Genomic DNA, 14,145 nt, shown 5'->3' on the forward strand with positions numbered 1-14,145 from the left:
TTGGAGTTTGATTTAAGTTGGAGTTTGAAATCTTAGTAGAAGACTGGAAATTTTAACACCTATGCACATATGTTATAATACATGAATATGCATATGAATATATAACATATACAAATATAAAAGATTTTCAGGTTAGATTTCATTAATTTTATACTCAGGCTACTCAATAACTTTTTTAAAAAATAAGAAAAAAATCTATACCTATAGAATGCGGACTAGAAAAAGAAATGCCACAGCACAAAGGATACAAATAAAAGAAGTAGTTGAAATAGCTAAAATTGTTCCAGTAGGAATAGATTTCTGAGCATCCTTAAGATCACCAGATCTGTTTGAACCTGCCATAATACCTGAAGAAAAATAAATGTGTATGTCATAAAACCAATGAATTCTAATTTCATTTACATAACTAACACAATAGGAACATTTAACTTTTATTATATCACAACCAACAATGCAGTAATGTAATACATTTCCATAACGTGCTTAAATCCTTACTTTGTACCTTCATTTGGTTCATAAATTTGTTACCACTTATCACTGGGGGAACTAATTCCAGAAGGCTCAGTAAAAAGTTGATTGTTTTTAGATCAGGAAAATATATAAGAAAAGCAAAACATAGGAAATGGATTTTTTAAACATGAGTTTAGGAATTTTATCCAGCATGACCAGATGTACAAATTCCTACTAAACTGACCATTACATAGTAAGATATGCAAGAAAATCTATTGAATAATAAAAGAAACAAAAGGAAAGGAGCAGTAAGAAGCACAAAGGAAATTGTCATGAGATCATAGGCACACACATTTGAACCTAATTAGAGAACAAAAACTGTTTACAAACACAATGTTAAAAAGTATAATAAAAACATTCTTTCATAGAACTGCCCAATCACTGCTAAAAGCAAAACAGTAGCTAAGACCAAGACATTCCAAAGCAAAAATACTGTCAAACTCCACACAATGAAACCCTAAGTACAAGCTAGGATATGAAGATGTGCTGATAAAGAGAGAGGGAAGTACAGAAGTGAGAACAGCGGAAAATATGAAGGGACATCTCAATTTGAAATTCTACTAGAAAATGGTTGCAAATTCGCATCAACATTTATTTTGTTCCTTTATATTAATGTTGTGGAGTATCCTTCTCTGAAGACATTCAAGACTGGCCTGGATGCTTACCTGTGCAACCTAGTCTAGGTAGCCTGCTTTGGCAGGGGGGTTGGATTAGATGATCTCTAGAGGTCCCTTCCAACCCCTACAATTCTGTGATTCTGTGATATTAAATTGCTTGATCTGGGATTTTTCAATAAAAACGAACACAGCCAGGAAGTTTAAACAAAGTAAAAGGAGTTCACAGCTTGGACTTGAAAGACCTTAACCCAACAGCGTTCTCTCATGCATTTGATGTTTAAAACTTTATAAAAACTTTTAACTCACAGGCTGCAACACATCGTGCATAAGAATCAAGGTTTCTTTTTATTGTCAAAGGTATAAAACAGCCTGTCAACTGATCCACCATCTATGTAATATAAACCCCTAAAATAACCAGCAGCTAGCTATGTCTCTCTACCAGAAAATGTTACTTAAAACTTGGACAGATGAGGAATATCCTATGCCATCAATATTCAGAACAATTTTTTTTCTTCAGTTATAAACACACTTTCTCATTCAAAAACAACAGTTTTAATCTACCTGTTACAGATGGGAAATAAATCCCTACAAGAACTGTGAAGTAGGTCATAATGTCTGTAAAAACATAAGGGCGTCCACCAAATTTTGCATCTTCTGATCCAGAAACTGATGGCTGATTTTTTTTCTCAACTATTGATCCTTTTTCTGAATAGGTGCTCCACAGATTATCTACAAGGATAAAAAACAAACAAAAAACAATAGCTATTGTAGCCTCTGATTCAAGTTAATGGAGTGAGTGAGAGTGCAATACCCTTGTCAGTTAAATGACTTTCATATATAAAAAACCATGACGTTTCTCAATGCTTCCTTATGAAATTTAGACATAGCAGCAATTCAGTACCAATCATAACTGGTGGACATTTCCACTGGATGCCAGTAGAGACGCAGTGGTATATGGGATATGTTATAAAAAATTCTGTTAAAGATTGAGTTACACAAACTCTAACACACTTCTAGAATGTCCACCTAGATTATACATATGGATGTATTATCAACTATAATGGTACAAAATGTATAAAAATTGTAGCAGTGAAGGAAAACAAAAGTTGAAAATCTCCAGATTCAGGCAATCTGGACAACAGTTCAAGAGCTGGCTATTCACAATGAAGGTATTCCACGTGATCACTAGCCAAACTTCAGAAGAGGACTGATAAGCAAAGCAAATTTAAATAAACAGACAAAAACAACACAAACAAACCACAAGTAGTGGTCCACATTCCCCCACCATAAACTAACTATGCTTCTATAATGAAATTTAAAAGGTCAGTCAACTAGTAGCTTGTGAGAATTTACATTTGTGGAAATGTTAATTGTGCCCCTCAAAAAGATGCTAAGGACAATTAAACCCAGACCTCATTTTAAAATAAGACAAGTTTTCCTTTCATAGGCTAGGATACAATGGATCTGGAGGCCAATTTTAAGCCATCCAGAACAGCTTCAAGGAGTACAGCCTCCACAACAGCAAGATGTTACCTTCAACACAATGTGAAGATTCAGAATCAAAATCAGTCTCCAAAGGAGCCAAAGATACAGATTTGCTAATGAAGTATTGTAACTGCTATGAAATAATAAATGGAATTATGCATGAGAAAATACTATAAGGAAGAAAAGAATAAATGTTAAAAGGAAATGTAAACATGAATTGCTACAGAGCAACTGCACATTATTTCATTCAAATGAAGAACAAGCTAATAAAGACGAAGACACAAAAGCAAGAGCTAAGGAAAACAAGAAAACAAATTCAGGAATTTCAGCAAACATCTGAGGAATGACAGAAAATGCAACAAGACCTCCAAATTCCTAGTTACAGCATTCAGAGTCTACAGCAAGTCTTTGTACAAAGTGAAATGTAAACCAGCAGGGCAGAAAGAGTTCCTTTGAGAAATCTACGCTATCCACTGAGTTCCAGCTTTATATTATGTACCAGAACTCATGTTCAACACTCAGCAAGCACAGTGTTTACCCAAGAATACCAAAGGACTTGTGCTGCTAAATATTAATTCCCCTTAAATTACATTGCTACCCAAGGATTTAAGTATGGCAAGCATAGGGTCAGCTTGAAGTTTAGAAGAGGTCGGGAAACTAAAGGGTCAGAAGCAGCACCTGCAAATGAACAACTGGCAGCAACAATAGCAAGGAATAAAAGTAATAGACACACAGGTATTACCTCTGAATTCAAGTGTAATCAGTATTTATCCACACTGTTTTTAACTTGAGTTTTGAGGAACCATGTAAGTCTAGCACAGCTTTTGTTAAAGAAAGATTTTAACTCTGAATTATTCAAGTTCCTTGGTGGAAACACAACTTAATTTAGTCCACCTATACTTTGGATATGTTTTTTGACAGATTCCTAGGCAAGAAATCTTAAGATAGCCATGGAATAAAAGACTTCACATGTATTAAAAAAAAAAATGGTTCGAAGATAAAAAACAAAAGGTAAAATTACATGTATATTCAGTTTTACAGCTCAGGAAACAAACCAGTAAACTTCCATAAGAAATGGTACCAAGATGTAACCAGTGCTTTCCAATGCAAAGGTGATGAGTGTAAAAGTTAACTGAGAAGAAATGCACAAAAACTTTCTGCTCAGTCACTGAGCCTAGTAAAGAAATTGATGAGATTTATCTATAGGGAAGTGTCAAACAATGAACATTGGAAAGTTTTTCTCTTACACTGAGCATTCAGCAGACTCATAATGGTTAAAGATCTTGGCTTTACATGACATCAGAAAAATGAAATGCACTTTTATATAGTATGGCTGGTTCATCAAACAAACAAAACATCAGTTTAAATCTTAGAATACAGGACTATTTTTTGAGCGTCTGGAGAAGATGTAAAGTAGCATGAAAAGAGATAATATTCAAGAAAAAAATATATATATGCTCAGTTACAAAATGCGTGCAATAAAAAAATCTCAAGTCACAGTTCTTTTAATAAGCATTTCAGTCAAATTCAGGTTTTCATCTTTGATTCTGAGGAAGTTGAACCATTTTATATACAAATTCAGACAGAGCAGCCTACACTTCAGCTAGGATCTTTGTATCTATTTGTACACTTTATGTTTAATCTTTTAAACTAAATTACTCTGGCAGCAATACAGTTATTTAGTGTCCCTATCCATCTTTACAGAGAGCAGCATGTTTCTATAAACAAATTCCATTTTAAGGGAGTGCAGAGGAGTAGAATCATAATGTCCTTCTCATCCCCAGAAACATTAATTGTTCCTATACAATACTATCTATTACATAGTCAAAATGAAATTTATGAATCTGTTCAACTAGTTTAAATCTCAAGCAGCCACAACTGTATAAAAATATAAACATAAGAGATTCTATACACTTTGTAAAAGTCTCCTGTCCAAATGCTAGACTGCTAGGTAGAAAAAAAAAAAATTTTTTTTTTTTACCCACACAGGCATGCTGAACAATGTTGGACAAACAAGACTTCACTTCTTAATGTGCCATCTGTGAATTGGAAAGAAGTTCTCCCCCAGGGGATTTTGAAGTAACTGTATTTGATGAGATAGAAAAATAGCTTTTGAAAGAGTGCCTGTAAAACCTCAACTATCCCCACATGAAAGCAATTCATGCTAAACTTCCACAACCAGATGAAATCTTTAAAGAATCAAGCATACTCTAGGAAGCAATCTTTCAACAGAAGCAGATTAGAACTAAGGAGTGTTGACAGGCTAGAACACTACATTATGAACAGCTTCAGGCCAGATCAGTACTACTGTGCTTTCTGACTTACCAATTAGAACTCCACTCAAAATTCCTGGAATCCCTTGAATTTCTGTTACATTATTGAGACTGAAGTAGTCATCACACATAGCATTGGGCAAAGAACTATTGCAGAAGAGGAGCCACAAGTTTGTAGTCTTTGTTTCATTATTCTTTTCAGTAAATTTGGCACAGGTATCAAAACTGCGAGTTGACAAGGTACGGTTTCCAAGAAGACAGATGCTACAAACAAATCAAACAAACAGTGACTCTTCAGCATACTACTGTGCATTTAAGTATTTCTTTAATCTATTAGACTTCTTCAGAAATATATTATTTATATTACCTATGTTATGGGCTATACAACATCTATTAAAGCAGAAGAGAGTCTCTCCATATAGAACTATAATTGATAACATTTAAAATGGCACTCAAACATTTCCACTTTAAGACTAAGCTATTTTGCTTTCTGATTATTCTTTGGAAAATACAATAGATTAAACTAAATAATAGGACTGAATATATCATGATCTCTACTAAAAAAAAAAAACAAGTGAAATTAAGTCATTTGAATATATAATGTAGTGACAAGCTTGACCAAAAAGAAATGCAAAAGAAAAATTAATCAAGAGTCATGCATTTTCCCATGAAATAAGTACTTTAGGTAAGGAAAAAGGTAAGGAAATAAGTACTTTAGGTAAGAAAAAAAGGTAAGGAAGTAAGCCAAGAGAATTAAAAGAATCAAGTTTAAAAACACAGAACTCTTAGATCAAATTAAAATATCGCATAGTTCTTTGCATTAAGCAATTCAAGCACTTAAAAAACTTGCAAATGTTTTGCAAAAAGAAAATGCCTATTAACAAAGAAAATTAAGCATCTAGGAATATTCTTTTCTTAACCCTTTGTTAAGCTATGCAAAAGTCATTCAGAAGATATTTCACCCAAGCTTGTTTAATAAAGTGGTACACAGCATCTATAAAGATGAAATAAGGAATTATCAGGTACAATCTATTATGAAATAAAGCAAAAACGTTAGGCAGGTAAGGTAAAGTACATGCATAGTACATATATGGTACTTCTGAAGGAGTTCAGGAATCTGGTAACAAACAGCATAAACACAGCATTTGCTATCAGGCCAAGTGTATAAAGTCACGCAGTATATTTACTTACTGCAAGATCCTGTTTCAGAAGTGAAGAGCAGTGAAGAGAACAAGAACAAGGGAAGTATAGCTCTAGGCAGAGCTGCAAACCCCACAGAGGTAAAGCAGACTTAACAGGAAGTCTGCTGCTAAAGGGAATGACTGTCCTCATTTATTATTTTTGCTTTTGGACTTGATTAACTATTCAACCTATAGAAACTTATTTCAGTTTGATTTGGCTGGATTATCATGATGTAAGCTAATAAGATACCGTATTTCATCGTCTACAAAGAGTATAAAAATAACGTCTAAAAACATTATGTAGCATTAAGTATGAAAGAACATTTTCCGAAGTATTACAAAGATTCAAACAGCTAGTTCAGGATAACAAAAGAGCACATAAGCACCTAATAAAGATATTAAAACTTCCATTGAGATCAGCGTGTGCATATTTTCAAGTTTAGCTTAAAACATGAATTGGTTCTAGTAGCTATTCCTTCCCTCTACTTTAAAAAAAAACAAAAACAAACAAACAAAAAAAAAAACAATAACTTATGCCACTTAATGATATGCCACTTACGGAAAGTCGGGTGGGTCAATAGCAGTCTTAATAACTCCAGCATATATGGCAATGATGGATAAAATCACACAGGCAAGGAAGACTAGTGCAAGTTTGTTGACATACTTGACTCCCACAAAAACTACTATGGCCATCAGAATGATAATACATGTTCCATAAACTCTCATATTATTTAGCATGGCCTCTGCTTCCTCACCAGCCTCTTCTGCTTTAAATATGGCAGCACTTGGAGAAATGTAAGTCTGCAGAAGATACAGCAAATTACCGTTCATGTAGTAACAGATTTTATGAAGAACTAAACTTACTTGAATGTCTAAACTACTACAGTTAGCAGTTTTCTTACTTCACAAAGAAGTTCAACCAGACGGCATGGTTATTTAGAGAAGAAAGAGCAGAAACAAATATCCTCTTTTGCTTCTGGCATAATGAAACAAGTTATTTTCAAGATTTTTCCAAGTACAGAGACATTGTGAGAGACTCAGGTTAAAAGTACAATGAGACTTGAATTATGTGCCACTCCCATTTTTTTAACTATATCTTTTAGACATGTTACTTTGACATTATCAGAAAACTGCAAAGCTGAATTATGAGTGCCCTAGTGGAAAAAGAACAAGTGGTAAAGATGAAATATGAGGACAAAACAGAGCGGTTATACTAAGAAAGGCACAACTTTTGGTCCAGCTTTTTTGCTTCTTTCTAAGAGTTTCTTCCTCTCATAAGTGCACATCTTTGCCAGACAAGAAAAAAACAGTAAGAAACAGAGGAAGACAAGGAACATAAGTATGTTTCTATATGACATGTAGAGATTTCAAAGAGGATGCTATATTGTGGTGTCTAATACCTACAAAAAGAACAAGCCATTGCTCCTTCTCCTCCTATACCAAAAATTCCAGAACTAAATGTAGATCTTACTATGATTAGCAGTTTTTCTTGAACTATATAAATATAGCATATAGTATTTATAACAATTTATAAACAAGCATAATTTGTAGGATTCTTTTTTTAATCCAGAGCATACCATGAAGAGATGACACAACAGATACATCCCATCTGGTAAAATTAGTAAAGGTCAACTATTGAATTGTTTGGTTCCTAATTTAAGTGGGGAAAAAAAAACAACTGTATAGCTGCTTAAATACTGACCATAAAATTATTAACATCAAAGGAACCACTGGGCTAGAGTTGACCCCACAAATCAAAGTTTGTTGAATTTCTTCAAAAATTAGGAAGTAGAATAGGAATATTGATATTCTATGAATATAGTATAAAAGCATTTAAAAATCAGACTACAATACATTTTAGGCCTCATTATCTATATAATTTATCTATAATTATTATATTTAGACAATGCTCAGTGATCTCTCAAAATAGATTGAATACAGACTTAAGTGAAACCAGTACTTACCAACAGGATTTCAATGGTACCAAGAATGTACATTGCTCCTGCAAAGGTTGTACCCAGGTAAAAACAAAGTCCCACTGCTCCACCAAACTCTGGTCCTAAAGATCTTGAAATCATATAATAAGAGCCTCCAGCTGCAAATTTAACCAAAAATGTTCCAGAATTTCAGATTAATATGAGCAGTAAAGAACAAATAATTCAGTCAACCTAGATTACTTGAGAAAATCTCTGCATGCATCTCCATTGAAATGTTCATACCAATCCCATATTTGTTGTTTACACTAACTGGGCTGTTAGAATGTACACTTTGAAGTGAACATCATCACATGCGATTTCACAAAAGCAGTGTTTCCAAAGCATCAGCTACCCAACCATTTTAAGCATTAGATTTATCGTTTGGCAAGATCACTATGCCAAACAAAAACACAAAAGCACAATGGGAATATCATTAGTTCTTCATGGCAGATAGAATTGTAAGATGGGAAAATTATTAATTAAAAAAAGCAGATTCTTCATTCAGTTTTTAAACACTGCCTTAAAAACATCATGAATTGAAGAGTTCCTTATGCCACAGAATGTAAGATTTATTTTAAGCATAAAAAATGTAAGATTTATTCTAAAACATTCACCAATGAAGCAGGTTTATCTGAACTTTGTACAACCACAGGAGAATATTACTGGAAGACTGTAAGTTGATTTAGTTTACCAATTTGTACTTAATAAAACCAGAAAAGACAGTGTGACAACTATCTAGTCAGACCTATAGAAAACCTTCAGGTTTTCCTTGAATAAAGCAGATGTTCTTCCAGAGCTAGAGATTTCCCAAGGGAAGGAAACAAAAAGGAGTCTGAGTATCGATTAAGTTTACCTAAAACTCTACCCTTCTTTGAAAAGTGAACAATAAATATTAGTTTTCAGTTTACAGATACAATGAACAGCTGAAACAGATTCACTACTAAGAGTTGTTTTTTAACTTAAAAAGCAACAGAATCACTGAAAATTATGAAAAAAAACCCAGTAAGTTCTGTAGTGGTAATGAGAAAGTAATGAATGAAAAGTTTATTCCTGCCTAGCTTCCTTTCAATCGTAGGTACATACTGTCTTCCATATGTTCCAGGAATAGTAGTACAATAAACTTAAAAAATATGAGGGAAAAAGACATGAACATTTTACTTATCTGAATAGTGATTAGGATAAATATACTTAATTGTAAAACAAACCAAATGAAAAAAATTCTTACTGCATTTATATTTCACATACTGTACTATATCTGTAAAATAGAATCATAAAATGGTTGGGGTTGGAAGAGACCTGTAAGATCATCTAGTTCCAGCCCCCCTCTAATGGCAGGGACATCTCCCTCTACACCAGGATGCTCAGCGCTCCATTCAGCTGGGCCTTGAATGTTTCCAGGGAAGGGGCATCCATAACCTCTCTGGGAACCTGTTGCAGTGTCTCGCAATCTCCACAGTAAAGAATTTCTTCCTGATACCTAGTCTAAATCTACCCTCTTCCACTTTAAAACCATTTCCCCATGCCCTTACAGAAAGTCCCTCCCCAGCTTTCCTGCAGTCCCCTTTCAGGTACTGGAATTCAAAATTCTTCACAAGTTATAGTGTTTAATTTTGCCCAACAACTTATGCATCCATTCTGGAACACCTTAGTAAGCTAAAGAAGCTCTAAAACCGAGAATTAATTTCTTTAAAATATTTAATATCTACTGCAAACATCTGCCTTGTTAGGTAAATTGTTCAGGATTCATAACATCAGAATACTATTTTAAATTAACTTCTTGAAAAAACAGGATTAGAACACCTTCAAAAGCAAACTGATTTTGTTCTGAAAACATAATTCTGTCTCATAATTGAAGAGGAATAGCTAACAGACAAACTTGTTCTTGAAAAGGTTAAATGAGACAAGCATAACCTAAAATGCTTATGTAGAAAGCGATTAGCAGGCTAGTTATTACTCATGCAGAAAACAACCAAACTGTTTCAGATGTTAGGAAATAAATAAATTATAGTAATTTAGGAGCTATTTCAGGGGGAAAAAAAGCACTTTATTTGTAAATGTAATGTGAAGCTAATTTCTTTATAAAACAAATCTCCATTAGCTCAAATTAGAGATATCTTTCATTCATCAAAATCAAATAATTAATGATTAAAAAAGTGTTACAGCTCCTGAAAGGTTCAGGTAGAAGATAGCATCTCAGCTTAAAAAGTCATTTACAAGATACTTGAAGCAATACTCCTAAATACTACTTCTGACAGCTCATGTGATACCTCGTACTACAGCAATTTCTTATCTCAGATTTGGCCATTTATCATTTGACCACTTGTTATCTAAGATTAAGAAAAAAAAAAATGTTGATTACCTGGAACCACACCATTTGTTGCTATTGCACTCATCGAAATTGCAGTTAGCATAGTCTGGAAAGATGGAAAAAATAACAATATTTCAAGTTCTTTGAAAGATGGGACAATACAGGGACCAAAAGCACTTTAGAATTTATTTATTAATAAAACATCATAGTGACTAAAACTGATGATCATCTTTGGTTAGAAAATTCCATGTAAATTGAGTACTGAACCTTCTACAGGAAGATTTAGTTAATTTATATGCTTCAGAAGTCTTTAGATAGAATTTGAAGAGTACAAGCCACTGAGGATACTTAAGATATACTTTATTACAATTTAATAGTATTGACAAACTGGAAAAGTATCATTGTTATGAGAAGTTCATCTACTGTTGGTTTCACATCTCATAGAACGAATTTATGGACACAATGCCAGCAGTTCCGTGTTTTGGTTTGTTCTGAAGTCATAAAAAAAACCAGATTTCATGTCTCAACATGTATCACAAAATATTTGCTATGAGCTCATTCAATAGAATACACTAAACGCTTCAAGCTAAAACTTACTGTCACTGGCCCACAGAAAACACAGGCTGAAATGACACGTTACATTCAGTGCATATATTTAAATGTAATGGAAGACACTGTCACCTAAACCCATCCCGCATCTCTCAATTGTACTTAAATTTTATAGAGAAATTTATATTTATGAAGAAATCCTGTAATGTTTATTTATACAGGAGAAAGCAGCTGTATTCTGGTAACAGAACAGTAAACCAATAACAAAGAAAAAGATTATCTTACACAAGCACAACACATGAAAACAATGATGAAAGACTCAAGAACTCCAGCTGTTCCTACAATCCATGTCAAACGCAGGAAAAGAATAACTCCCAAGATGTTTTGCAAGCAAGGCAGATACACACCAATAAAAGTACCCATTCGTGGAACCTGGAAACAAAGACAGAAAACCATTCAGGCTTCATTAAAAATGAACCTTCTGTGTTTCATGAAAGTTAGGCCTTTTCTGTTGAAATACTCAACTTAGAAGCAATAAATATATATAATACATCTCTAGATTACAGAGGTTAGTCTTCAATCACAACTCAGGCTGTGAAAAATGCAGCCAATCTAAAACAACAAGCAAGAGTTGAACTAGATTTCCAAGTGCTTTAAAAGGACACAATACCATACAGACTGTAATCTTCAGTTTTTAGCATACTGGATAACTTTAGTAACACTGATCTTGTATACAGTCTCAGTTCGTACATAATCATTGAACAGTTAAGTGGGAAGGGACTTCTGGAGGTTATCTGGTCCAAACCCCCTGCTCAAGCCAGGACACCTGCAGTAAATTGCCATGTCCACACAACTTCTGAAGGTCTCCAAGGAGGGAGACTCTACAACTACTGCTCTGTGTCAGTAATCTCTGACCTGTACAGCAAAGTGTATCCAAATTTTAAGACCTCTTGTCTTCCAATTTGTGCCTACTGTCTTATCCTGGCACTGGGCACCAGTGAAGACAGCAGGGCTCCATCCGCTTTGCAACTTCCCTTCAGATTATCAATGCATATAAATAAGATCCCCTCAAGTTTCCACTTCTCCAGTCTGAATAGTTCCCACTCTCAGTCTCTCCATATAGCTGAAGTGTGCCAGTACTATATTATGCCATTAAAATTCTACTCTACTAGACTACTGCTTAACCACTGATTAATTTCAGACCCCAAAGTGGTAAAAGAAAACACATACAAACCATGCTTTCAGGCCACATCTCAGTGGAGTGCAAGTAAACATATAGTGTTCATTTGGGCAGTCAGCTCCAGATGGACTAACTCTGTGCTGTATTAACAAAAACTAGAGCAGAAAAGCTTGAGGACAAGGATCACACTAAGAACAGTGTGAATTTATTAGTATTGGTTTCCTTGAATCTCAAGCTATGCCTTCGGATGAAAAGACAAATGGAGATCAAGCACACAAAAAAAGCCAACAACAAACAGAAAACCATGACCTAATAAACAAGTGAAGAACACCAAAAAGTATGGACTTCATTCCACAGCCTTGCTCACAGTCCTGGTTGCAGCTGGGAAGAAGCTGACTTTTGTCTTTCTAGTGTTTGGCATGATGCTACATTTTGGCTTTAGGAAAAAAACAGTGTTGATAACACAACAATATTTTAGTTGTTGCTGAGCAGCGCTATATGGAGCCAAGAACATTTCAGTTTCTTACTTTATTGTACTGTCCTGCCAGTGATGGGGTCTGAGGGGACACAAGGAGTTGGGAGGTAACAGAACCAGGACAGCTGACATAAACTGGCCAAAGGGATTGCTATTAAACGGAACAAAGTGAAGGGACCTGCCCAAGAAATTCAGTTCCTAGGAGAGAAATGGCAAGATGGACGTCGTCACATTCCAGGAGATGTGATTGACAAAATCACCAGTATGTCACCACCCACTAGCAAGAAAGAGACACAGTCTTTTCTGGGTGTAGTAGGTTTTCGGAGGATGCACATCCCAAACTACAGCCTCATAGTAAGCCCCCTCTATCAAGTGACTCGAAAAAAGAATAATTTTGCATGGGGTCCTGAACAGCAGCAGGCCTTTGAGCAAATTAAGCAAGAGATAGCCCATGCTGTGGCCCTGGGGCCAGTATGGATGGGACAGGATGTGAAAAACATCCTCTACACTGCTGCTGGAGAGAATGGTCCCACTTGGAGTCTGTGGCAAAGAGCTTCTGGAGAGACTCAAGGCCGACCCCTTGGATTTTGGAGCAGAGCGTACAGGGGTTCAGAGGAGTGCTACACTCCAACTGAGAAGGAGATTTTGGCAGCATACGAGGGGGTTCGGGCTGCCTCTGAAGTAACTGGCACTGAGACACAGCTCCTCCTGGCACCTCGATTGCCAGTGCTGAACTGGATGTTCAAAGGAAAGGTTCCCCCCACCCATCATGCTACCAATGCCACCTGGAGTAAGTGGATTGCACTGATTACACAGCGAGCTCGGATGGGGGACCTCAACCGTCCAGGAATCCTGGAGGTGATCATGGACTGGCCTGAAGGCAAGAAATTTGGAACATCACCATCAAAGGAGATACCACGTGCTAAAGAGGCCCCACCATATAATGAACTACCAGAGAATGAAAAGACATATGCCCTCTTCACTGATGGATCGTGTCGTATCGTTGGGAAGCATCGCAGATGGAAGGCTGCTGTGTGGAGCCCCACACGACGAGTTGCAGAGGCCACCGAAGGAGAAGGAGAGTCAAGCCAATTTGCGGAGGTAAAGGCTGTCCAGCTGGCCTTAGATTTGGCTGAACGGGAGAGGTGGTCCATGCTATATCTTTATACTGACTCTTGGATGGTGGCAAATGCTTTATGGGGGTGGTTACTGCAGTGGGAACAAAATGACTGGCAATGAATGGGTAAGCCTATTTGGGCTGCTGAACTGTGGAAAGACATTGCTGCTGAATAAAGAATATGGTTGTAAAGGTGTGTCATGTAGATAATCATGTGCCCAAGAGTTGGGCTACTGAAGAACTACAAAATAACCATCAGGTAGATCGAGCTGCCAAAATTGAGGTGTCTCAGACAGACTTGGGCTGGCAGAACAAAGGAGAGCTATTTTTAGCTCAGTGGGCCCATGAGACCTCAGGCCATCAAGGAAGGGACGCGACCTATAAGTGGGCTAGAGACCGAGGGGTGGACCTAACTATGGATGCCGTTGCACAGGTTATCCATGACTGTGACACATGTGCCATAATTAAACAATC

General features: G+C 35.9%; 1 protein-coding gene across 2 annotated transcripts in view; it reads right to left on the minus strand.

Annotated features, from left to right (window-relative positions):
• The window catches only part of SLC12A7 (solute carrier family 12 member 7), an 85,151-nt gene that overhangs the window by 41,017 nt on the left and 29,989 nt on the right, over positions 1-14,145 (minus strand). For both annotated transcript variants that reach the window (XM_065753007.1, XM_065753006.1), the window contains exons 4-10: positions 11,185-11,331; positions 10,402-10,456; positions 8,031-8,161; positions 6,626-6,867; positions 4,938-5,149; positions 1,689-1,856; positions 249-347 (exon numbers count right to left, since the gene is read on the minus strand). In XM_065753007.1, the coding sequence (XP_065609079.1) occupies positions 249-347; positions 1,689-1,856; positions 4,938-5,149; positions 6,626-6,867; positions 8,031-8,161; positions 10,402-10,456; positions 11,185-11,331 (1,054 nt within the window). The remainder of the gene's footprint in view (positions 1-248; positions 348-1,688; positions 1,857-4,937; positions 5,150-6,625; positions 6,868-8,030; positions 8,162-10,401; positions 10,457-11,184; positions 11,332-14,145) is intronic.

This window comes from Cyrtonyx montezumae, unplaced genomic scaffold (assembly GCF_038088225.1).
Source record: "Cyrtonyx montezumae isolate F1298 unplaced genomic scaffold, pur_monq_1.0 scaffold_8, whole genome shotgun sequence".
NCBI lineage: Eukaryota > Metazoa > Chordata > Aves > Galliformes > Odontophoridae > Cyrtonyx > Cyrtonyx montezumae.